This window comes from Glossina fuscipes, unplaced genomic scaffold (assembly GCF_014805625.2).
Source record: "Glossina fuscipes isolate IAEA_lab_2018 unplaced genomic scaffold, Yale_Gfus_2 2, whole genome shotgun sequence".
NCBI lineage: Eukaryota > Metazoa > Arthropoda > Insecta > Diptera > Glossinidae > Glossina > Glossina fuscipes.
In genome coordinates this window covers 27,538,742-27,565,434 of record NW_023998416.1, presented here as the reverse complement: position 1 = coordinate 27,565,434, position 26,693 = coordinate 27,538,742, and the positions used below count along the sequence as shown (strand labels likewise).

At 33.4% G+C, this 26,693-nt stretch overlaps 1 protein-coding gene across 9 annotated transcripts; it reads right to left on the bottom strand.

Moving 5' to 3' along the window:
- Positions 1 to 252: 252 nt before the first annotated feature.
- On the bottom strand, positions 253 to 24,758 carry LOC119634170 (trafficking kinesin-binding protein milt). Of its 9 annotated transcripts, none has more exons than XM_038028179.1 (7): positions 24,558 to 24,758; positions 21,566 to 21,737; positions 20,030 to 20,239; positions 9,102 to 9,368; positions 6,297 to 7,839; positions 6,052 to 6,230; positions 3,927 to 5,974 (listed from the first exon to the last, which is right to left on the bottom strand). In XM_038028179.1, the coding sequence occupies exons 2-7, from the start codon at positions 21,720 to 21,722 to the stop codon at positions 5,136 to 5,138; spliced, it is 3,195 nt and encodes a 1,064-aa protein (XP_037884107.1). In that variant the 5' UTR covers positions 21,723 to 21,737; positions 24,558 to 24,758; the 3' UTR covers positions 3,927 to 5,135. The 9 variants fall into 9 exon arrangements, with proteins under 9 accessions (XP_037884104.1, XP_037884107.1, XP_037884108.1 ...); XM_038028180.1 differs by lacking the exon at positions 24,558 to 24,758 and adding an exon at positions 24,356 to 24,483; XM_038028178.1 differs by lacking the exon at positions 24,558 to 24,758 and adding an exon at positions 24,258 to 24,289.
- Positions 24,759 to 26,693: the final 1,935 nt, after the last annotated feature.

The following is a 26,693-nucleotide window of genomic DNA, read 5'->3' as shown; positions in this document are numbered from 1 at the left end:
TGCATAACTCCTAAACGCTCATTACTTTTTACAAAGTTGGTCTGGAAATTATTCCTCTCATAAAATACCCTAGGAGCATAGACACTTACTTAACCTTACCTTAGTAGGATGAATTATTTCGAAAGAGCTCCATTTGTACACTCTGTACCATTTGTATTATGAAGATACCAGGATATGTTAAGCTTGTTAGGATGTGTACAACACTAAGAAGGACTTGAGATAGAATCACTTTTTATGATATCGATCGATTTAAGCTCTCTTTCTGAATCAATGTATGTCGTCAGCCTACAGGTTTTTTTGAAATTTGGTGCACCAATATATTTCCGCCCAAGGACGAACGTTATTGGACATGGTTCGGATCAGGTCAATCTCCATATAAAGCCTTATTTGAAAACGTTTTTGTATGAATGAATGTACTAAAAGAAGTGATGTAGGGTATTTAGTGTTGGGCTGTGTTGTTTTTCAATAGACATACGGCATTGGATGGGATACTTTGTGATCTTTGAATCGTAGTAATGTAATTATTTTTGATCAGCATGAAATTCTGAATTGATTAAACTCTATCTGTCCTAAACTGAACACAACTAAATTTTTTTTAACAAGGACTTACGGGTTTTTGCTCGTTACTCAGAAATTGCAAAAGTTAGAAGGCTGAAATGTTCCAAACTTACGAAACGTAGTGGTGGGTATGTAAGATTCGACGGCCGCCGAATATAACTTTCTTACTCGTTTCCGTTTGCGACGAGTATTATTAAACTCATTGTATGAATCAGTCAATTAGAACAAAAATTAAGCATAAGCTGCGGGCTAAAAAAATTTAGTTACATCAACGTGAATGTAATGCGAAAAAAGCAAACTCTTCAGGCATTCAAGAGACCAGTAACGGTTAAATACGCTATTAATTCTTCGATTGATTGAAGTGAGAATGCTGCTTCAGAAAATGTCAATATTGTAGAAAAGGAAATTAGTAATCAATTAATATTCGAGTAAAACAAGCAAATCTACAACGAATGCTTCTTTAAATCTTGTAATATGAACTCTTTTGCTCGGTAATTATTAAATTACAAAAAATTATAAGATGCCGTTGTTGCGACCATTAAGGAGCAGGTTTATTATTTTAATCACGTAAATTTTAAAGATTTCCTTTGTTCTTTTTCTACAATTATTACATCACAAATCATTGTAAGATGCGGTTGTTGCGACCGCTATGGAGCAGGTTCTATTATTTTAATCACATGAAATCTGAAGACTTGGAATTTAACTCCAATATTGAAAAGCCTGCTTCGGAGATCGCTTTGAATCTGTGAGTCCATGATGTCATTAGGGACCGTACTCTTCCTGTGCTCTATGGATTGGCAAGTGCAAACCTTTAGCAAATAATTCTTGACTTGTAGAAGTTCTTCTTGGCAGGCATGAGCAAACACTTTTCAGTATTCTTGTACGGTACACGCGTTATTAATTAACACATGTATTTAAATGCATCGAAATCAGATAGCCTTTAAAAAGAAGTTTATTTATATTAACTTGTACACGGGATTATTATGTAAAAGACTCGGAAATGTTTATGTCATATAGAATGTGAATAAAAAGCGATGAGTGTCGAGGTTGAAATAGAAAATATTCAAAATATTCATTTTGCTCTTACTATAGCAAAAAAAGCCAAGTTTAGTCAATTTCGAAATGATGATCTCAGCGATAATGAGAGCGAGTAATAAATAATCCGCACACTAACTGAAAGTTTACTAAATTCGAATGCATTTCGGCAGTTAATTTAATTCGTATACGCTTCGAATTTAAAAGTTCGATAAAACTAGAATTAGAAAATAAATAAAATTTGTAATGAAAATGAGTTCTATTAAGACTAATTGTAAGGAAACTCTTATAATCATGATACCAATGCCTAATAAACAGTAAACATTTCCAATAATGTGATGACAAATAAGTTTTTTTCGAAAGCAACGATAGACGAAATGAGAAAGCCTTCCCTACTGAAGTATCGTAGTAAACTTGTTTCTGCCTAGCGATCAACGAATGCGTAGACAAGTCAAAGAAGTAGTAATAGCTTGTACATTTAAGAATGAAGGATTGTTTAACAAAAATGAAATATTACATTCTATTTTTCTTCTTCACTGTTCTGGAATATGGATGGATTCATATTTTATACCCATCACTGAAGGATAAGGGCTACATTCATCCCATCGAAACGTTTCGAAAGCTCAGAAGGAAGCTTCAGACACCCCACAAAGTATATATATATATATATATGCTCCATCAGTATCAAATTCTGAATCGATTTAAGCATGTTCGTGTGTCCGTGTTTGTAATGAGGCTATTGACTTCAAATTCGGCGAAAACGTTGGAAGTTCTTGCACGCAGAATGGTATTGAAAATGCGAAAATCGGTTGAAAGGCATGTGTATATTGAAGACATCCCTGCTTTCCAAAAGGAATGAAAAATTGGACTTGTGCTCATTACTCCTAGACTGTAGCGGATAGGTGTACACACTGCGGGCGATGCTATAGCACTTGCACAAACTCGGGAAAATTTGACTACGCCTGCCCAATTAGTGTATCAAAGTGTAATTTTGTACCCTTGTAACGCGCAGAAGCAAACTTCGAAAACCCCGCAAAAAACGCCTACAAATTTGCGAAAGAATATGAAAAGGACCTAAATCGGTCAAAGGACGCGCTTACGACGCCCAAGCGTATATGCACTAAGAGCTGTGGATGCCTCTGCTTCTCCCGTTTTTTTATTTGTTACTCATAAACGACAACCATACAGTACACCGTATAAATTTCCACTCCAAACTCTACTACAAATTAATGGAGTAATACTTGTAGAGATTTTCTAATAGAAGAGCGAAAAATAATTACTTTAGTAGTAGATAAACAGTTGTTTGTACGCAACATCAATTGGGGAAAAAACTAATATTTTCGATGTCATATATATTTTCGCAGGACGAAGTGTCTTGGTCGCGTTGCGTGAAGTTCTAATCTCTAAGATGAGTATCTTCACCGATCGTCTAAATAATCCTGTTGAAGTAGTAGAAAGAGTGAGGGTAAACAATATAAGAATAATTAAATTTCTATCAGACAATTTAGAAAAATTCAAGTATATGTTATTTTTTAAAATTTATTTATTTTGAAAAGAGGTACGCACACAACACTTCTTTTCATATTTTTTTTTATTTTTTGCAACACGATAACGAGTTTTGTGTGTGTGTGTGTGTGTGTCTGTGTTAAAGACAAAAAAAGCAACTAATGCTTATTTTTAAATGCCCTCACAATAAAACAAAATTCATTAGGTCTGGTATATAATAAATGAGGATAAATTTAAAATAAAAATAATATAAAATAAACACAATATACAAACATATACAAATGGATGGATGATGGCATAATAACTTATCGAAAATACATGAACTTCCTCATCATATACAATAAAAGTTGATACCAAAGGTTTAAGATAACTGTTAATTTGCATAATACATGTGAATACATAGCAGTTTTATTTTATTAATGGCCGTTAAGGTATTCAAAAAAAAAAAAAATAAAAAAAAAATAGAAAGAAGTTTGTACTTGCTTTTGTATTCCTATTCTAGAAATAAAGGAAATTCTAGTCATGTAATCGGTTATATGTGTGTTAAGAAATTTAGAGATTTATATATATAAACAAAAAATTTAGTCTTCTGAGAATGTAAACTTGGAAAAAAATTATATGTTTAATAATGTCATGTAATGCCCGTCGTTTGTATATGTATTAGCCAAAAATCACATTTCTATTGGGATTTTCAAAAATAATTATTATTAATTATTAAATCGTTCCGGCGTAAAGCAAGTTTGTAAAGGAATTCTTATATTAAATAGAAAAAATAATGATGTGATTTCGGATATTTTTTATTTACAAAATCGTTCGTCTAAATCTAAAGAGTGGCTTTGCTAAGATTTTATATATATGCAAACACTCGATCCCCCCCATCGATTGATCGTGTTAATACAAAAACATCAATTTTGATGAAAATCTTGCTCACAAATTTCCTTCAGCTAAGAAAACTAATACTAATTGCAGTTTACGAGCAATGGTTTTTGCTAATCATCGACTAAAGTGCAATTTGTTTCTACGTTTTGGTTATGTCACTCTAGGTTACAGAAAAAAAAAAAAAAGAAGAGAAACCAACCTAAACTTCCTAGAGCTTCCTACGATCTTGATCTTGAGCTAAGCTACAGTGTTCCGCTAACTTACTCATGATACTTTCAAAACTAAGAAAAACAAAAAGTCTCCCTTATACGTATATTGAAACTTCGGTGCAGATATTCAGAAATTCCTATAAGGTTGAACACAACCTTATCATCTAATTTGCCCCGTTTAACACTATTCTTTCCATTTCAAGAATAATTTCAATGGAATTTTATTTAACACCCTCCATAGTTGTAGCCTTGTATACTCTTCTTGTATGTATACTCATTCCTCTTTCAGCTTTTTATTATAATTTAAGATTTTCTCTCCACATTTGCCTGCAACTCCCTATCTAGTACTTTACAGTTTTCAAAAGCATGCAGAGAGTCGCGAGCGTTTTACCGATACCTTCGAATGAGATCGTTAAGGTACACACACACACACCTGCTGAGTGGGTGGATATAAAAGGCAATAATCAATTACAAAAAAAAAAAAAATAAAAAAATAAAAAAAAAAAAAAAAAAAACTAAATCAGTGCTTCTCTGCTATAGTTGTTTAAAATTAAGTAGAAATACAAAAGTAAGTACAAAGTTTACTGAATATATGCACCTCCTCAACGTAAACAATGCAATTTTCACAACGGAATTTGTTTTTTTTTGTTTTTTCGCATTATTTTTATAACTAAATGCTCATATTAGGAATAAATGATGGATATAATGTAACTGGCTACTGTTTCATAAACTGAATGCAAATAGAGGGAATTGGAAAACAAAAATAGTCCATTAACTAAGTGCTGTTAGTATTGTGATGTTGCAATATGTACATAACATTAGGATTAAATATTTTAATGTGTTTTATTTCTATTCACAAAACTAATAAGCAGTTAAGCACTTGTAGTAAAAATGATTAATGTTTCTATTCTTCCATAGCCTGCCTGCCTGTCTGTCTGTGCGAAGGGTTTATAACCAACCCCCCTTTCTGCCAAATATTAAAGAGCTTACTGTGCCAACGAACGATTGAGTAAGAGTTTGTTCATTATCTCTTTCATTGCTGGTTGATGATGATTTATCTGCGGCATTTTCATTAACAACTCGTTGAGTACTCGATTGCTGTTGATTTCTGTTGGTTCTTGGTGAGACCCTTCCCAAATCGGTTCGCACGCGACCTTCAGTTGTGCCTAAGTCAGGTCTTTGTCCATTTTTAAGATTTCGCCGGGATTTTTGTCGGTGTACGGGCTTGCTACGTGCATTAATAGTTGCTTCATCGTGATAATTAGTTGGGGTAGGATTGCTTTGTGCGTCAGCACTAATGGCAACTTTATTTATATTGCTTACTTTAGGTTCATTATTATGCTCGGATTTCTCTTTGACTTTTTTATTGACGGGCAATGCTGTTTGTGGACTCAATCCTTTTTGAAGCACATCTTTGATCTGATTACGATCAAAATGCAAATTCTTAACGATGTTACTATTGGGATTGGGATTAATATTTTTTAAACTAGTAAGTTGTGCCATTGGACTAATGCTTCTATTGGCAATTCCACTAGTTAGTTGAGACATGGCGTTCGGCTGAGTTGTAATTATATTTTCCAAACCAATGCTCTCAACTTTTTCAAGTAAACGAAGAGACCGCAAGGCACGACGTTCAAGACGAGTAAGCAGAATTTTTTGCTGCTTTTGCTGTTGGGTGCGACTGCGCTCAACGTCACCACCAATCAATTTGCGCCGAAAAACGTCCGCACCAGAGGACAATAAATTGAAAAGTGGTTCCGGAGACCTAGAGCGCGTGGGCGAATCCTCTAAAAATTAGATTATTAATTAATAATAATAATAATAATGTAAGATCTTCTTGCGAATTTAAATAAAAATTATTCACCAGGGCTATTGTAAGGAGTCACTGTTGGAGAAAAATTTGGTCCGGCAGGCGTATTAAGTGCGCTTGGAGTGACGGCTTTAATACCTCTTTCGTTCAACATGGATGCTAAACCCAAATTGACAGAAAAAGTGCAACACGAATTTTTGCGCGATAGACCAGCGCGGGGAGTCGGTGGACAACTGAAAAGAAATGTAAAAATCGAAAATACAGTGATGTTAGATTGTAACAGTAACGTTTTAGCTTACCTTGGCTGCCGAGATGTTGATGTAGACGCCATGCGTGAGGACATTTGTGACTGTGAGAGAAATGATGCGTCATTGATGAAACCATCATCAGGATGCATAACTGTACTTGTGGTATATGTGTAAGTACAATATGAAATTTCGAATTGTTTTCCTGGAAGTTCATCAGGAACATCTTCTTCAATATCATTTAATGTGTACAACTGTAATCCAAGTTCTTCAAGTCCACGACCACCACGTATTGTAACTCCTGGACGCTCTTCCAATAAACCACTCAGGGTCGGTGTCGCCAGGCGAGACCAATGATGCAATGTTTGAGATCCTTCCATTGGCTTTACAATTTGCAATTTCTCAGGAAGACGCCATTGGTGTAATGTAGACGACATGTTCGTTGACGATACACCCGAAGAACCAGTAGACATTATACTATCTGGCGTACGTATTCCTAAGGGAAGTCCAGCCATAGGTAGATTATCGTCGTAAGAATAGGTTCCTGCAGGAGCATATGAGAGCATTGCTCGTCTCGCAAGCACTTCGGCAGGGGTGAGCCTCTTCAATGCTGCTTCTAATTCCTTAGCACCAGGTACGCCGGGAACTCCTGACGGTTGGGAAAAGCAATCTTCTGATTGTGAAGCTAAGCTCTCGCACGATGCTGATCTGAGCGCAAACGCATTCTCCGAATTAAAATTATTTTCATCTAACTGTTTATCACCATAAATCATCGTTGACATGCGAGGCCCAGACACGCTACTCATTGACATCGAACCAATGTTTGATACGGTTCCACTTTTAGCGCACTTAATAGTATCAAAAACGCGTTTATAAGATGGGAAAGGAACGGAAGAGTACGCACAAGTGTTGGCAGAACTTATCACAGGATTATTAAGAGCGGGCAACCCAATCTCATTCAGAAGCTTTGGCATGATCTGGCCAGAGGAATTATTAAAACGAAGGTTATCATTCGAAATGCCCGAATCAAGACTGTTTTCCGAATAAAGTGAGGACTCCATGAGTTCGGATTGCAAAGAATCAGATTGTAAATGAACCATCGAAGGCATAAACGTGTTTCGAGCTTGTGGCATAGACTTCTTTCGATATTTTCGCAATTGCTCTTGAGTCTCTTGCAGTAGAGCCAGAACTTCTTGGTATCGTTGCTTGAATTCGACAAGCTCCAACGCCAATGAATTTTGGTTTTCCTTTGTGATACTCAGTAACGTAACGTTCTCATCGTTGTCGTGTGTTAGTTGATGTAATCTCATCTCAGCTTCTGCGAGACGTGCCGTTAAGCTAACGATCTGTTCATGTTGTAGTCGATTTTCTTCGCGCTGTCGCTCTAAATCAAGACTCAGATTTTCAAATTGTTTATTCACATCTCCTAATTGCGTCGTAATGTCGTCCATTAGTTGACGTTCGTGAGCTTCTACGGCATCGGTCTGGTGTACTAATTCCGAAGCTTCCATTTTAAGTGACTTGTTTTCATCTTCAAGAGAGTTTATTTTTTTTTGTAATAGTTCTACGGTTATAGATTTTGCATATGTCGGAGTTTCTAAAAAGTTACAAAAGACAATTTTTAACACAAATGCCTTATCTAATTAAATCATATCTTGTCTTCTCTGGGCAATCACAAAACTTACTATAAGTAAAAAAATCTTTGTTAGGTTAAGGACTGTGTCCAATAAATTAGTTCTGAGGCGAAGAATACATTTTTGATCTCACTAAGCACATTGTAGGTGAAAAGCTTAGAAGCTTTTTGAAACCGCTCAACCGCCACTTGAAAAGCCGTTGATCAAGGAAGTTTGTTTATGCAATCTTAAATTACTTTGGGCAATGAGCTAGAAAGGTATTTTTGGAAGTGGGCATGTCGCGAATTGTAACATTTTTATTGCTACTTATCGACAATTGGGTTTCAGAGAGGCATTGCAACAAATTTTGAAGAGAAAATTTTCGAAAAAATCTCATGTCTGGTTTTTTCCGAAAATGACTCGAGTCGCGAAAGTGATTCCATGCTTACTAGATTTCGGGTCATATTTTCAAAGCATTTTTGATTTGGGTTTCTAATGTCAATTTGGAAATTCTAGCTGTACTACTGTATAGGCAAGCACAGATTTTTTTTTGATGAGGTCAGCTACGGTTCGATTTTTTTATTAAAGAATGTTATATGAAAACAAGTAAACACACTATAGAGGACAATGTTCTATGTGTTAAACAGTCTACGCAATCCTGTTATACTGATCCATAAAAAGACTTTCCAAGTAGAAAGTAATTGAAATGTGATTCGATCTGAACTATTTTCAAAAGGTTCTTGGACCAACACAGATCACAATGCTTAAAAAATAAACGGCCTGCAATATATGAATATATGGCAAAGTGACAGACAAATTTAAATGGTTTCAGAAAGTGATTCGGAATCGATTGGCATAACAAAAGATGGATATATTTCAAATCCTTCCGAGGTTTGCATACATCTGCACAAAATTAATACAATCTTGTATCTCAAGTTGTACAAGTAATAAAAATGTTTTATACTTTCAAGATCTATCGTAAAAGTCCGAGTATTGATAATTATTTTCATTTTTCTACTCAAATTTAGAGAAATGAAGAACAGTTTATGTTAAGTCTATTACCTAAATTCTCTCCCTCTCTCTCTCTCTCTCTCAATTTCAAACAGGGCGTCGTTATGGTCTTAGTTAGATTGGCTATTTAATTGACGATATCTTACATTACATTAATGTTAATCGATGTTTATGGTAACGTTTGTCACCTTCTTTGCAATTTTTTGATATCCCGTGTAAAACGTAATAGACTTACCGCTATCACTGTCGCTGGTAAGTACAGCAATAAGTTCATTTTTTTTACGCAATTCGTGTAAAAGTTGTGCATGGTCTTCATTAACTGTTTTTAGATCGGATTCTAACTCAAGAATTTTATTCTCGAGTACATTGTTTTGCGTTAATAATTCTTTGCCAATTTGAACCGTCAATTCCAAATCCTTTTCCTTCTCTTCCAAAAGGCGGGTAACGGCTTCAATATCATCATACGCTCGTGTCATTTGACTTATGCGATTACCGCATAAAACTGAAATAGAGATAAGATAATAATAGCTTCAATAAGAATTCTTCAAAAGCGGTAGAGAATGCACAAGAAGTACACAAGACAAACAGACATTGCTCTGTTTACATTGGGCTCTGCGATCGCCAAGGCCTTTTAAATGTTGCAGATTTTTAAAAAGAAGATCAACGAAAATTTATACATATTGGCAGTACTCGCTTAATATTAGTGTTTTATATAAGTGATCTAGAGATTCGGAGAGGGGCTTTCCGCCATGGCATTTATTTCATTTTTTTTTTTCTAAAGTTTCAAGCATTCAAACCAGTCAATGTGCCTAATTTAATTCTGGAGCAGAAATGTCGCACCACCTTCTTATCACTACCCCCATGCGGCAATGGCAAATTTGGCGGAAGCTCGAATTCACGAGTAATATAAATCTTCCAATAGGGGAATAGTTACTTGAGCATCCTATAGCAGAGGTCATAATGTCGGCACGCTAAACGGTGCAATCTGGTGCTAGAGTTAACCCGAAAATGGATATGTTAAATGGAAGCATTATATACCTGTGGGAATCTTGAGTTTCACAGAATTCACTTTTTGTTCTATCAGAGACATGCCGTAAGCATAGAACAATGATAAGCAAAAAGACAATGAATAAAAAGAATATTTGGTGCTGTAGGTGGAAACATCACAGATCAACTAAATATAGTCCAATCAGTTAGTTTTTGATATAGTAATGGAACGACAAGTAGAAAGATATTGTGAGGACCCAAAGTCGTCTCTCGTTTTGCCTCACGGGTTCCCCGTCTTTGGCTGGGGAGAGAGGAGTGCTAGAGAGTAAGGTAGCATAAGAGTAGGACAGGCGTAGTATAAGAATAGAATAGGATAGATAAAGCGTAGGCTAAGAATAGGTTAAGTTAGTTAGGGAGTTGAGTTTGAGTCGCCGACTAATCAAGTTCAGTTTTGGTCCGTAGATTTGTAGAGACGCGTTTAAAAGGAAAGTGTAACAAGAGAAATAGAAAATAAAGGTCCTGGGAAAATACAAATCTCTTGTGTGTTTCCATTACCCTGGGCCGCTGAGCTGCCCCAGTCTTTAGGAAAGCGACGAAAACGTCCTCAAAATATATATTTGATTTTACAAGATCAACTCATCATGTTACAAAACGGAGAGATAAGCTTACCTAATGGAAATAAATTGAGTTAAGAGCAGATCTTAAGGAAAAGTGCTATATATAAAGGAAAATCAGCTTTTCACAGAATAAATAGAAAGAGAAACAATATGTAAAAAAGTTCTTTTCTAGACCTAAGATAAAAGAAAAGCATTTTGCTTATATTGAATGTGAGGAGTGAAAGACGCAAAGTTTTACAATTTTGCACAATTGCAGCAATAAACTGCCAGCAGAATACATCAGAATTGCTTTCCCCCAAGTCGATTAGTTAATTTGTTAACTGTGTGGAATTCGTTGGAAAATACGTGTTTGAATTGCGCAAACGAGTATAAGCGTCATGCACACGATATATGTGTGATATAATATTAGGTTGTAATGAAACGACTTGACAGAATTATTTCCTAAAATAAATTATTACACACAAATACAAATACCGACGGGGAATACCGACAGGGACAGATGAACGCATCATGACGTATACACTCGTTGTAACAAAAAATGTTGTACTTTTCTCATGATGGATATGTTCGTCGTATACAACTCACTGATTAAAGATTCCATTTTAGCTTTTATTTTTTATATGCTTCCACCACCATTTACGGTTTAGGATTAATTAGGCTCATGCGCATGTATGTGCAATATAGCCAAGAACGGCTTTTGCTTTACCAATTAATTCAGAATCATTTTCAAAATTGATTTAAGTCCGTCTGTCTATCTTATGTCCTGTATACTTTTACGTTCCAACTTTCCCGATATTATGATAAAGTTGAAGGCATTGACATATTTTCGCCGAAGAATCAATCCTATTAGAAATATTTTGGATCAGACTTTTCTACAAACAACCTTCGCCTGCAAGAGATCGTTCTGTGAACACTTTTGGAAAATAGAATGAATACCGTCTCATATTGAAATTCTTACAAAAGAAAAGAAAAAATTATTAAAAATTGCAGGGTATATATGTTCTAACGGTCGACCTAGCTCGACTTTTCTGCCATATGTTTATTAGAATACCGGCAAAGTTATGATCGACCTGATTTATAACGCGTTAAAGATGGGAAACTCATGTCAACGAAATATGAGCGAAATTGTGGAAATCCATTATCCAGGCATTCATATTCTTTTCTAAATAAGGTGATAATCTGCGAACAAACGATTTGGTATTTTAGTACGAATACGATCAAGTATCACGTCGTATGCGTTTAATTGATTCACCTATATATACATGTCTATTATAGATCTGCTCAAAGGTGTTATCTGTTTGTTTTGCTCAATTTATTGGGTATTAAAAAAAAGGTTTAAAAAAAAAAAAAAAATAGAAATAAAAATAATAAAAAATAAATGAAAACGATATAAAAAAATATCTTTTTTTTTTAGGTAAATATTTGCCTTCTGTGTAATCGATTTGTTTAAACTGTTTAAGGCGAGCCAAGCTATTGATACTCTCTTTACACAAAGTTATATTAATCTATTGCAATGTTTGTCCGGAATAGACTGCAGAGTGCTTTGACGCTCTTGAACTTGAATTTTCTTCTTTCTATACTCGAGTTAATGTTCAAATTATAAATATTTAATAATAAATAATTTACTATTATTTCAAGTAAATAAAGACCATAAAATAATCGGCACAAAATAGTTCGCGAAAAATCGTTGTGCAATGTAAGAGAAGCAATAAATATGCGTAAAGAAATTCGTTTTGAACCGAATGTTCATCGCTCGCTTCTCTCTTCTGTTGTCTAAATCTATTATATTAATTTTATTGAGTTCCGCGTACATTCGTTTATAGGGGTATGTGTGTATGTAGGGCATACGTATTGTATCTATTTTTGTACAATTGTGAATTAACCATATTTCAAATAATTTTTGTCATTAATCGGTCGACAAAAAAAAAACCCGCAAAATAATTGTATTTTGTTTTTTTTTGCGAAAACCATATCATCATAAAATCATTGTTTTATAGTCATTTTGCATTAGAAAAACAGGCAAGTAATTTTTACGATCGAACCAATTTCTAAAGAGTATAAATTGAAAGTAACCATCTGTCATGGAAGAAATTTTAATTAGTCTTTTTACGAAAATATTGTCCATCAACGGGAGACGTAAACTACTTTTTAACCGAAAAGTTTTCAAATTTTATTTAACGCTTCAAAGCAAATAAAGAGTTTTGGGGTTATTTTCAATAAAGTGAATAAATTTGGCAAACAATTGGTTTATAGCGTCATTGAATAATCTCCTTATCCTCCTAGCAATCCAATCCAATCCAATTATATTAGAAGATTTTTATTAAGATACCTTCGAAAGCTAAAACTGAGACTTAAGTAAAACTACAATGTCGAGCATGTGTTTAGAATTTAATTTTTTTGGACTTTATCGTGTCATGTACTGTGGAACAACAAACTAATTCCCGGTTTAACTTTCGTGTCTGCGTTTACTTTGCTCAAAAGGTGACGGGACATTCGCTGTCGATGAAAGGACACGTTTGCATATATATCATATATATATATATATATATATCGCCGAAATTTGTTTAAAGTTCTTCAGAATTACTTTTAAGTAGCACTTGTTCCAGATTCCTTAGAAGCTTTCATCCCTATTCCCTTTTTGGCTCATGGCGTTCTATTTACTTACTTTGAATTTTTTAAAAATGTGAAGATATTTCGGGGCTATTATTATTATTATTATTATTATTTTAATTTTAGACTAATGAATTGAATTCTTAGACTAAAAAAAGAGACATTGAGCACTAGCAACACAGGCTATCGGCTCTAATTTAAATAAATGGATATTAGATAATAAGCTTAGTAGTATTAATAAATATTTCGGGGCTAGAAAGTTGTGCTTAGCACGCAATTTTTTTTTATTCGAGTTCGCTTATCCCATTTCTATTTTTACTATCAAAAACCGAATCAACAATAGTCGAATTCTTTCGCAGAGCAAATCGGATCGATTATATGACTGACTGAACGGCTCCAACTTGGTCACCATGTTTCTAAAAATGTAAATTCTTTGGGATTCAGAGAGTTCGTCGGGCATTTTATTGCCTCTCTTTTCAAACAAAAAAAAAAACGAACAGAAAAGGTTTGTTTTTGATTGCGTCAACTAAATTGAAAGCTTAACCAGTTAACTGGATCGACTTCTTTAGCGATGACGAGTAGACTCGTCAAATATGGTGTGTGTGTGTAATAGGAAATTAGGTTCTAATGAAAATATGGCAAACACATATACATGATGATAAACGGGTATGAGGAAACGCGATAAGGACGGATGGACGGATAATGACATATATTCACATCGTTAACTGATTGAAAGTGTAGAAATATTAGTTTCTTCGGGATGAGAAATTGGGCGAATCACGGCTTTTGCTTTTGAGCAGCTTTTAAGCAGCGCGCAGTGAGAAAGAAAGCAAGCTGGAGGATGGAGGATGGATTGGAAAGCTAAGAAGAATTTCAATTTGAAAGTAAGCATTTTCGTATTTTAAACAATTTTAACGGTAAACATACGATCAGGGAGGAATAGAATGCGTAATTTGCCTCTTTACTTAAACCACGAGGTGTCTGGGAAGCGCGTTTCCTCAATGCTTTATAATTATTTATTTATGATAATAAAAATTGTATTTACTTGTTCAATATATAGAAATAGTTACACAGCAGCAAATAGATATACCTTCTGATCTGAGTAAATTCCGTACAATTTTTAACGACATTACACCGTCTGGTTTTCGTGCGGCATAATATATGATCTTTCCGTTTAAATTTTCATGTGATTTCAATTGCGAAGATAATAAAGTATTTGAGACAGCATTCAATGCATCTTCAGTTTGGCATCTTGAGACTAAATTTAGAAAATATGTTAATAATGGTAACGCCGCTTCCATAGATTGCCTTTGTTTTACATCTTTTATGAGAGTGTTTATACCTTCGGTGATTTCAAATTCCGATAATGTACATGACATTCTTGCATCTTCATCTTCTTCTTCTTGTTCAGTTAATGAATATTTTTCTAATAAACTTTGATTGACATTAATATTGCTTAGCATCTTAAAAGATTTTTCTTTGTTATATTCCACCTGAGATTGAAGTAATGCGAAAGTGTTATCAAAACCTTTACTTGATGTTGACGGTTTCGTTGTATAAAATAAGGAATCCTCTTTGGCACATTTTTTTTTTTCTTTTTTGGCTTCACTAGTAGATTTGTCACTATCATCCTCTTTGGCAATTCCGATTATGGAAGAATTTGGTAAACATTTTTCACATATTTCGTCATCATGGCCTTTTTCTAATTGATTACTATTTGCAGCTAATTCATTATCCCTTAGAGAAATGTCGCGAGACTTTCGCCTTTTGGAGCATAAATCTCCATCACCGTATTTCAATTCAAAACACTTAAGTTGGTTATCTTCTAACGTTATACTCTCGCTGTTGGCCATATTCGCACAAATGAAATCGTTGTTAAGGTTTTCTCATTTTAAAAGCGTAATCTTTCTCTCTTTCTCTTCGTTACAGTTATATATATAGTTGTTTTCAAAAAAATATTGCGATTCGTTAATTAATGGAGGTAATGTGACACCGTTACAATTTTTAACATAATTTTTGTGAATTTGGAAAAGAACAACAACAACAACAACAAAAAAAAACTTTAATATCGCTTCGCGAATCACTCGTTCAAATATTAAAACCGGTTGTCGAAGAACTGTTCATCAGGCGCAGATATTCTAAATAATTATTCAAATAGACGATTGGTACATTTCAGCCTTTGTTTTCACAAAGCAAAGAAAAAGGAAATAAACAAAAAAAAAAAAACAAAAATAAAAAAGAATGCATATAAACAAATTGTAAAAGAGCAAACCAAAAAAGGAAAAAAGAACGGAAACTAAGAAAGAAACGTCCAGCGATTTAAAAGCGTCCAGAAGTACACCCTACCGTAAATTTTCTATAGATCAGGACAAAAGATTTTCAACTCCTTACTTAAGAAGTTAAATCTTTACTCTAATTTTAAAAACCTAGCATATATAATAAAAGGGCTCCAGTTTTCATGCAATGGGTCTTTGAATTAATTTTCATCGTTTTTATATCGTTTACCATCGCTTGTGGTACAAAATATATTATATTTAAGTAGTAATATGCAGGAGGGTTTAAGACAGATCAGAGATTATATCAATTTTTGGCGTCTCCGTCCTTCCGTCCATGTATATTTGTGTTCATATCTACAAGTCGCAATTTGTGCTCGATGCATTGATGTAGTCATTATATGAAAGAAGTTTGCAATATTGAAAATCTCTTTATAAAAATCACAGAATGTGAGTACTTCGTCGTATTGAATTTATATTAAACAAGTGACAAAAGTATATTCAATCGTGACCGAATCTTTAAAACCCATCACACTGTTATCCAAAAACTAAGACAAAAAAATAAAATCACTATTCTCTATAATACAGAGTAGTGGGGGGCGCGACTGATTTTTTCTATTTTCAAAATAAAAGCTTTTGCAATATAGGCGTACAGGCGTTGAGGAAAGGTTTAGGCCACTTTTAAATTTTTTTTTGCAAACTGTAAGCGACATCTTCATATTTGTCACAGATACTACACACAGTTGGGCAGACGAACAGAGAGGCATACTTAGATGCGTTTCAAATTTGAAACTGGCCAAAAGTTTATATTCTTTATGGGGTTTTGAAGCTTGTATGTGCGCGTTATAATCGCATTGAAAAAGAAAATTAAATTTTGATGCGATATAATATTGGGTATGCGTCGTCAAATTTTTCTATGTTTGTTCAGGCGCTACACAGCATCGATCATAGAAATTCAAATTCAAATTTTTGTACATTTACCTGCTAAAGTTTATGAATAATAAGCAAAAAATTAATATTTTCTTGCTTTTGAAAAACAGAGGTGTTCTCAGCTTATGTTGTGCTCTGGACGTGCCCTTCGACCAATTTGGCCTATTTTCAATACCAATCTGCGTGCACGAAATTCCAATGTTTCTGCCAAATTTGAAGTTGATAGCTTCATTTTCTGGCCACGAGAATGCTTACAACGGACATTTCACAGACGGACAGATACGTAGACGAACATGCGTAAGTCGATTTAAAATTTGATATTGATCAAGAATATACATGCTTTGTGTGGTTACTGATGGTTCCTTCAGGACGTTACAGGCCTTTTGATAAAATGAATATACCTCCCTTCCTTCAGTGATGGATAAAAAAATTAGATTAGATGGGTCAAGTAGTAGATCTATATTTGGGGTCTCTTCTAACATAAAAGCTGCCCTGAAAACTGCATCCTTACATGGAAAGAAGGTAACTTTTGGTATGTTATCGCGAAAATAATTTAAGAACTGTATTAGGCGATAATTGGTTTTTTATTTTACTCTTTGGTTGTCAACTTTTTGACATCTTTCACTTCTCATCATTTCCAGCATTTGAGATGCCAAAAATTGCCGATCGGGGCCGTAATAAATAATTATTAAACGACTTTTTAAAAAATTTTATTGCGTTAACTGTGAATGTTAAAGCTCACTGCCATTACGTTAAATTTTATTTTTGCTGATGTCTTATTGTTCTTAATACCAAGATAATCTTTTGATCCTCTTAAATCATCAATGCTTGCTCGGATGTAAGAAGTTTTGCTTAAGGTTGTTTTTGCACTCCGGCAGTCACTTTTCTCTTAAGCGCTGTGTTTGAACAACCTGGTTTCGTTACGTCAAAGGGATGAGAAATCAACTGAAATGCAATAATGCGATGCGCTTAACAACTACAAGACTAAAGTCGTAGGATGCTTGAAAAGTAAATCAGGCGATTAAGTTTTTGTTATGTTTATACAGTTGTGCATGCAGACATCCAGGTAGCATATACGAAAGGTAGCCATCTATAGGTATTATTGTAGTAGTGCACATAAGTTACGTGTTCTACTATAGACGAGAGGTGTTGCTGTCCATATATTGAAATATATTCCTTGTTAATGTCAAACGAAAGAAATTAATTCAAGTATCCAATGTATAAGAGCCCTTAAAATCATCTGCTATAGTAAGAATTATGTTTAGCTGCATAAAATTTATGCAAAATATTGACAAACAACAAGAAGACTGTTGCTATCTAACACCTTCAACAAAAGCAGACAAAATGGAAACACAATCCTAAGAAAGTTCGCTGCACCTTATACCAATAAATGAATCTATAAGAAATGTACGTAATTCACGACTAAAACAACAAACAATTCGAATAAATATTTAAGTGACAAAAGTTTTTCAAATTTATTTTACAATAAATATATACCGCAAACTAAAGTTAAAAAGAATTGTTTCAGGAATGCACATGCGCAATTTAAAAACTAGAAAAAGTCTCTATATATTAATATAATTTACATCCCAGGGTAGGTCACCCTTAATACAAACTGTTTATCTTAAGCTGAAAGCTTATTACCCTTCATCAACAGTTTTGAAAATCGCGTACCTCAATTATGGTTTCTAATTTGAAGTTATTTGAAAGTCTTACATATTATAATAAGTGAGAGTCCTTTTACTTGGAAGCATAAAAGTTTAGCTTTGGCACAGATTCGGAATTAAATCAAACGAATTGTCTTATGCAGTCTTCACATATTGCGAACGAAAATTTAATTTCCAAATATGGTTCGGCCCTAGAATGTAATCAATGTAGCAAAATATTTTGAAATACGCAATGAATATTAAATAAAGTAAAAAAAAAAAAGTAATATACAGTAATACAAGTCGCAAAAAGCATCTTGGATATTCACCGTCTGAACTGTATTTCGAAGCCGTGTGAAAAGGTACCCAGATGGGGCTGATATCAAACAAAATCTAGATTAATGAAATGTTTACTCCAGTGTACTCACTGTTAATTAAGTTGTTCTGAGTGTTTGCCGAACTTCTTGATTATTAAGTAAATTTGAATTAAATAAAAGACTGCACTTATTTTCATTCATTAGCCTCCTTTATAAGGTACCACTTAGAGATTTTTGAAAAATTTCCTCATTCCGTTATAACGCCTTGGAATGTATGAATTATAAAGTATACGATTCGTTTTCTATTATGGAGCAGTCTTCGATTAATTCAAAAAACAGACAGAGTAACATTAGTAAATCTATTTAGGAACTTACGCTGATCAAGCAAATACATATACCCGTCAGTTTGTCTTCGATGTTAGTTTTCATGCGTTGCAAACAAAAGGATGAATCTAATATGTTTTCTTCCTGTTGCTTGTGCTCAAAATTGGTTTTTGCGTATTCACAAATCCTTCAATATTTATTTTACACATATTATATAAATCACAATACTGGAAAATAGCATTTTATCACATATGTACACATTGAAATTTTCACGTTTTCTATTGCATATTGTGTAATAATACATAATTTAATATGTCTTTTGCGTACTTCAAAATGTTTTCTACCCTAATCCAAAGACGGTATTTGTTCACTTACTTAAAGTAAAATTTCACAGTTCCTTTGCCAATCCCACCCGATTTAACATGAGACGAGCCTATTCAAAGCTATTCAATGCAGATAGTTGGCTCTCAACCACTAAAAAATTAGAAAACGAAAAAAAAATCGATTAAGCGTCCATATTGTCATGGGCTTCGACTTACGGATAAGGCCAAGGAAAAACGATCAAACAAAATCTGCACTTGCGATTTATCCTCAGAAGGTATTAATAAACAGGAAAAAAATATTTCACGTATAAAAATTATATTAGTCAATCTGTGCCTTAAGCCAACTTTCACACAAAAAAAAAAAACGAGTTTAACACTACTTTATCCTATTATTAGTTTTTTTCCTTTCGAGATGATTGATTAGTAAGAATAAATTTGTAAACCCTTAGTAATTGTAAAAATTATTCACTGATTTATTAAAAATAAATTTTTCTTATTTTCACTTTTATTTTACTAGAGGATTTCCATTCTACACTGAATCATTTCGTGAAAACTGTCACCACCGGCTAGATATGAAAGTCTATCGATATCACTCTGTCAATGTTATCGATTATGCTAACATAATATGAAATCCACATAAGCTATTTTTACTTTCTAAGGAGCGACGTTAATGATATTTTCAAAACATTTTCATAGAATTAAAATTTTTTGCTTCCAATATTGTTGAATTAATGAGAAGGTCTTTTATAATTCGTAGGTGTTAATTGGTAATAGCATTCAAGTAAAAGTGAGAAGGACTTCTCGCTCAATATAAAATTTTAGTTTGGAATAGGAAATATTTGGGATTATGTTAAAAGAAATCCATCTAACTTGCATGTAAGCAAACGTATTCCGTCTTTGCTAATAGTATTCCAATAATTTTAGGGTGATCTGACACTTGCGCACCAAAGCAGCGACCATGTCGCTAATATATATATTTTCATGTAGGTTCCCAATGTTTTTTATATGTATATCTCCAAAATATTATTTTAAAGACGTGTGGATAAGGTGTCTAGTTCCCTCCGGATTCTAGCGATAACCCGTTAAGAATATATTTGGCATCTAAGACTTTGAAAATGAAAATTAGTTTAACTTACGAAAGTAGTTGAGAGTTTCCCGTGTCTGCTCTTTGGTGAGGCCTAAGCCTTCCAGTGGAACTGCGAGCGCCGGAGCTGGTATATACCAGTCCTGGTTGGAATATCCCGCAAAGTTGGTTAAAAAATCTGAACGCACTTTGTACTTAGGTATTTGTTCTTCCAATAACGAAAATATCTCTACTTCCGGCAAATTTTCGCTGCTGCATATATCTAAAATATATTTATTAGCAAAAGTAAATTTATAATATAAAAGCTAATCCATTTTAATTTTTTTTATTTAATATAGCTATAGCAATTTATTTAAACGTCGTATTCTAATCCGTTTGTATAAAAGAGTTTTCCTCAAAAGTAAGCCTACACAAATCGGCCTTATGGACGTGCAACATTTCAATTTGTCTTGAAGGGGCAGTGTTAAAAATAGAAGAGATAACTTAACGAATGAATAGGTCCTATATACTTTTCATTGATAGATTACAAAATTTGCTTTCGTAATCAATCAAACACAATAAAATTTAATTACTTTCAAGAACTGATATTAGAAACTGAAAAATAATTGTATTAAAAAAAATGTTGAATATTTGATTTTTAAACGCATAAGCTACAACATAATCTGGGAAATCAATCCAATTTCTTTTTTTTCTCGCGAAAAAGACATTGCTAAATTGTTATTATTTAAACTTTACTCATAATATGCTTATCCATTTACTCGTTGGAAGAATCCTCTTGAAATATCTATCAAGATTTCCGACTTTCATTACTTGCAACATTACTATAAAAGAGCGCCATATCGCCGAAGGTTTCAATATATCCGTCTATTATACCAGAGATTTTTATAATTAAAAGAAGTCAAGATTTGGAGTTATTCTTCTTAAAACTGCTGTGCTCTAGTAGATTGACAATGTGTTTGTATAAAAATTGCTAACATCTGAGAGTAAGCGTCCACATTTGTTTACACTTCTCAATAATTGAAAATGTGTTTGTATAAAAATTGGAAGGGGTTTAGCCCTGTTGAATGACTTAATTGGTGGACAAATCTCTTTTATCTCTGTAGGACCACGCCCTGGATGCACCTATCTTTAAACATTGTACAGCTCCCATTGGACGCGCTCTCGTCACCCAAGAGAATCTGATCCTTTTACTGTATGCTGTTGAAGGCCTCCAAGCAAAGTTTGGGTGCTGCCGCCCACATATGCGAGTTATACTCTAACTTTGACTGGATATAGGCGATAGGTACAAATATCGGCTAAAATGAAGTTTTCTTTCCTTCGTTTTAAAAAAGCTAATCATACTACACATGTATGTTAGTTCTTTTGTTTACTTTTCGATAAATAAATTCGTTCATGGCTTTCACGGCTTTTGAATTTGATAACAAGATTGGTGGGGATAGTTGAATCATGTCTGTACAGAATAGCAATGTAACACAGAAACTAACACAATCTAACAATTAAGCAATATTATTTAATTACATTTATAATACATGTCTAATATGTTCGCAAACAATATCTAGTTATAGCTGTATGTTGACTTAAACCTTACCAGTTAAGCAGGCTGCCTCAGTTGTTTGAGCAATTGGTTTCACATTTAACTGAGGCTGTATTAAACGTTTCGAAGATAGCTTAGGAAGATGTTTATTTAACGTTGCTTGTGCAGAAGGACTTAAAGGGGCAGAAGCCCCTAAAGCTGATGATATCATATATGTTGCTGAATCCTAAGAAAGATCAAAACGGTAAATTAATGATAAAAAATAAGAACAACTTACAGATAGAAAGCTATATATATATATATACAATGTAATGTTATCCTATTTCTTTTAGGATATTTGCGAAAGTGTGGCTCAAATTACTTTTGATCCATTGATTATGTGATTATTCTTAGTTTTTCTTTCTTAATTGCTTGCCCCTCGTTTAATGCCAAAATTGAGAACTGAGAGCAAAGACTTAATTAGTTTCTTTCCTAAATGCATTTGAAATTTGTGAACACAAACAAGTAAAGAAACGAATACTCGCTTTTTGGTAGGTTAATGTAATCTGCGTTGACGCATACATGTAAGAATAGCAATCTATTGGATTAATTGAAAGCTGATCGAATCATATTGCATTATTATCAATGATAACATTTGACTATTTCTGTTTTTTTTTTGCTGACGGCTAACAGGAATGGCGCTTAGTAGTAAAACATCAAAAAGACATAAATTTGCCAAATTTTAACTTTCGTTCTAAATTTGTTTTGTCGCGTTCAAAGTGCTATGCTCATCGAGTACGTGCGTATAGGCCGCGCATGCCTTATGCTCAATTACTGTTCTAACGAATAGGGGCAGAAATTATCCTCATATCTCAAAGCTTGAAATGAACATAAATAAATATATCACTGCACTATGTATTTCTTTCAAATAGTTTTTTGAAGGGAACAGTCAATTACGCCTACAAAAAAATAATTTCCTTCCGAGTAAAAAGAATGCCTTACAGAATTTTCCACTATTCCTCGAACGAGCAGTAAACTGATTCTTACATATAGAGCGAAAAATTTTCGTGTTTTGCCAAAAAATAGTTTTCAAGACTTTGGGTGCAGTTTTTATAGAATTACCACTGCCACCAAATTATTGGATATTTACACATCCGTGACCCCTTAAAATTTTTAAACCTCTGGTGTTTCCATATTCCAATTTGCTTCTGGCACCAGTTGAGTAAATCCAAATATTGTTAGCCAACACTCTTAGACTCTACACCACTTGCGTTACAAGAGTATATTAAATTTATGCGAATGTATGTAACACCTAGGAGGATTTGCAATAAATGCACTTTTTATTATTATTTATTACATTAATCTATTCAGAATCACTCAAGCTTGTCAGTCAAGCTTATCTGTCCGCCTACTCATCACGTATTTTTACGTTCAACCTATAGATCGAAATTTTCGACCTGTAAAACCTTATTTTGAGAAATCGTTATATGGATTAAACGAATCGGTGTGGGGTATTTAACTGTCCCATCAAATTGTTTTCACTTGTTTATGCTAAATTACACGTTAAATTATGTATATCATATATTTCTAAAGTTCAATGAGAATGCAATGAACTCATTGAGCGTAAAACATTTTTGAAAAGCTGTATCGGCTAACTTGTAACTTATTCCCACTGTAAGTACTGTTCTAAATAGTTTTCTTTACGTATTCAAAGGAAAAATTTGAGTTCAAGACGTTTGAGTAAATAAGTAAGCATTTTTTTCTCGTGGTGGTTCCTTTTGGTGAGTTTCTTGTTATTATTTTATGTCTCCGTCGAATTTTAAAATTTTGTCAAGTGAAAGTCTCTGTTACATAAGAGTTTTGGGAGAAATATTTGTAAGGGATTATAAATGAATCCTTCTTTGATTAAGATTGGACGTAAATTGTACCGTTTTTGAATAGTATTTATGAGTCCAACCTACTCCCAGTAGATGATAAGAAATCAGATAAAAGGCTTAGAAAGAAAAATGTACCATTTTTTCTTTAGAAGAATAGCTCAGTACTGCTCAAAAGATGAAGAAAGCCTGCATGATAAAAATTGATAAAATTGCGTAATGCCCGAATAGGTGAGCATTTACTTCAATCACAGATTGAAATTTTATTTATTCTCGATATGTTATGAAATATTCATGCTCGGAAAAAGTAACATCGAAAATATATTTTTTTGAACGGAGTTATTCCCACTTTTATCTTGAAATGAAGTGTTCCGTATGAAGATTTCAATTCTAACGTATATTGATGCAAGCTTTACTTTTCAAACAGCTGGCTATTGATTCATTCAATTATTCAATGATTAATATTTTTTGTCTGCATTCCGATAATTGTACGCACGTATATACTTTTTATGCGTTTTGTCTGCAATATGTATAAGTATGTATGTATGTGTAATTCTTCAATTACTACTTGTGCTTTCGTTATCAGCCTTCCGGAAATTATCCTTAAAATCACTTGAGCCTCTTGTGTCAAGTTCCCAAAATTTATCTGTATTAAGTAATACGTTGATGTAGGTATTTTACACATGGTATATACATGCACACAGATGCACTTATAAATCAATATTTTTTTTATAACACAAACTATCATCAGTGATTGCATTAAATTTTATTTCAAGTTATCATCGATGACTTAATAATAAAAATTGCTTAAGTTATATATACCACACATCTATAAAAAGTTCACAATCTTTTACATATTAAATTGTACTCGTACAGACAAATAATGTCCTTACAATATATGGCAGCATGTAAGAAAAAATATCAAAGACTGGTCTGCAAATTGAGACTAAATTTTTTTAACACGTTAGCCGAATTCATTCATTTTACATACATTTACGATTCCTTTAAAAGTTTTCTTCTTTTTTTTTTTGAAACGCGGGCGCTTGTTCTCGCCAAAACTAATTCGTAAACAAAAAGAAGGAAAAAGTTACCGAAGAACTAAAATACTTGTTATACAATTCAATTTATTGATAGAGTTCTTGTTTTGTTATGATTTACAGCATTTTTAACCGAAAAATTTCTGCAAAACTCACATGCAGATCCCAAATAACAGAGGAATTTCATTCAACTTTGTAGGATTATAAAACTGCTCATCCACATTTTATCTTCTCAAATGGCCAAGAATTGTTTTCGCGATATTAATAAATTATATCAAAATATATTTGTCGCGGATTAATGTGTTTGTATTTTAAATTACTTTATTAAGTTAATTATTAATTCTAACTTTCTGCCCTACACTTTCCCTTCTTCTTTTTAATAAGCAAACTTATGCCTCAAGAACTGTCAAAAATTTGCAAACATTGCCACAAAACATATTTTTAATCCGTCATATGAGCTAGTGTTGCCAGTAACTGTATAATGAAGAAGTAAGAGTAGATGACAAACTTTGTCTGTGCAAATTTCGATATTTTTATTACAAGATGAAATAATTTTTTTTTATTTTCCAATATTTTCATAAATATGTAGAATATATTATAAATGTTCTTTCCACTTTTAATTCGTACACTCATGCTTAGATTGAGGAAAATCTTCCAATTTCTTGCAACTTATTCTCTGAGCGCACGTGCTGCTCCTTTGTACTAGAATTGATCGAATATTTTGTTATGGAAATGGGCTGAAACAATTTTACTAAAGTGAAACTGCGTTACCATTTCTTTTTTTTGCGGAGCATGGCGCAATCAGCAATTTTAGATTTGTTCCTAACCATTTCAAACATTTAAATTCGTTGAAAAAATGACTAATCTTTTTGTTAAAGCAATTGTTTTAAAATTAGACAACAAATTTGTTCGCATCCCCCGTTGAGGATCCCGTAGTATAAAAGGCAAATGACAAATTAGTGATGGATTTGGCTATTTTGGGAATTGATATGTTGCATTGAACGCTAATTTGGCTCAAAAGAAGCTAGAGTTTGCCAGGGAATACGCCTAATTTTTAGTGGAATGAGTGCAGATTAGAGCAAACATAACAGAAAAAATCAACTTAGAAAAGTGTTTTCCTTGCCTTAGTTTCCTATTACGTTCTTGTACAAAAAACTTGGTATTTTGGAAACATTCAAATTCTACTAAGACCACGACCTCAAGCTTAAATCTCGTTAAGTCGAGAATGGCTGTTGTATAACTGCTCTAAAGTGCTCCGATTTCTTCCCCAATCACCACGCATGAGATCCATCCAACCTCTTCCGCCCAAGATCTGAAAAGCAGACTATAAGAAGAATGGAATAAGATAGCTGTTTGCTACGCAAGAAAAATTAGACCAAATTTGCCAACAATAATGTGACATAAAAAAATTAACTGCGCGAAATTTGGACCATCTCCACCCATCATCGAAGGATGCGAATCTATTCATTCTTCAAAACGTTTGGAGCGACTCATCTTTCATTACATCGAATCACTTTCTGAATTGGCTTAAGCTCCTTTCTTTGCCTTCTTTTCTTGTGTTCATACTATAGGCCGCAATTTTTGAGATATTTTGAAGAGATTGCGCGCATTTCAACCAAGGACGAACGCTATTGAAAATGGTTCGGATCTCAACACTTTTTCCATTGCTTCCGATGCCTTATTTTGAAAGATGATTTAACCATGTCTTACTATAGCCTTTTTTTATATGATATCGAATTTTGTTTTAAGAAAAGGAAATAGCGTGTCGCTGTTTAATCGACAAAGGGAATAACCCATCATTCCCAAATCTTTAGACACGAATTTTTTAAATGGATCCTATAAGCAGACAAGCAAAGAAGATATGATCAAAATTGCGGTTTATAAGTTGAACATAAAAACACAGACATCGGACTTGCATAATATACACGATTCAGAAAACTGATTCTTAATCCGCTAATATACTAAATGGATAGTAAGTAGATAAAGTCTGCGCATAAATGCTGTAATAATTTCTAAATTATTGTTTTGACCTTATAGTAAACCTAGCAGATCTAAATGTAAACATAGCAAAGAATTAAAGCAATTATAAACCAATCCATACAATCATTGAGAAAAACGAAATGAGGTAGAGATATAAGGACGGTTAAAAGGGTATAGTAATAGTTAAGTTCGTTCACGCGAATTCGAATCATTGAAAAACGGCAAATACAAGTGGATAGATAGCACATGATTCTTTTATTTTATTTTAATAAATTAGCTTTAAATACTTGGTGCTGCATACATTAATCAAAA

Excerpts from the sequence above, each read along its gene's own strand:
- LOC119634170 (XM_038028174.1), bottom strand. The coding sequence starts at position 14,933 with ATGGCCAACAGCGAGAGTATAACGTTAGAAGATAACCAACTTAAGTGT. Across the intron at positions 7,840-9,101 it reads TACCAGCGACAGTGATAGCG|AAACTCCGACATATGCAAAA; the intron begins GTAAGTCTATTA and ends GTAACTTTTTAG. Across the intron at positions 6,231-6,296 it reads TCAACATCTCGGCAGCCAAG|TTGTCCACCGACTCCCCGCG; the intron begins GTAAGCTAAAAC and ends ATTTCTTTTCAG.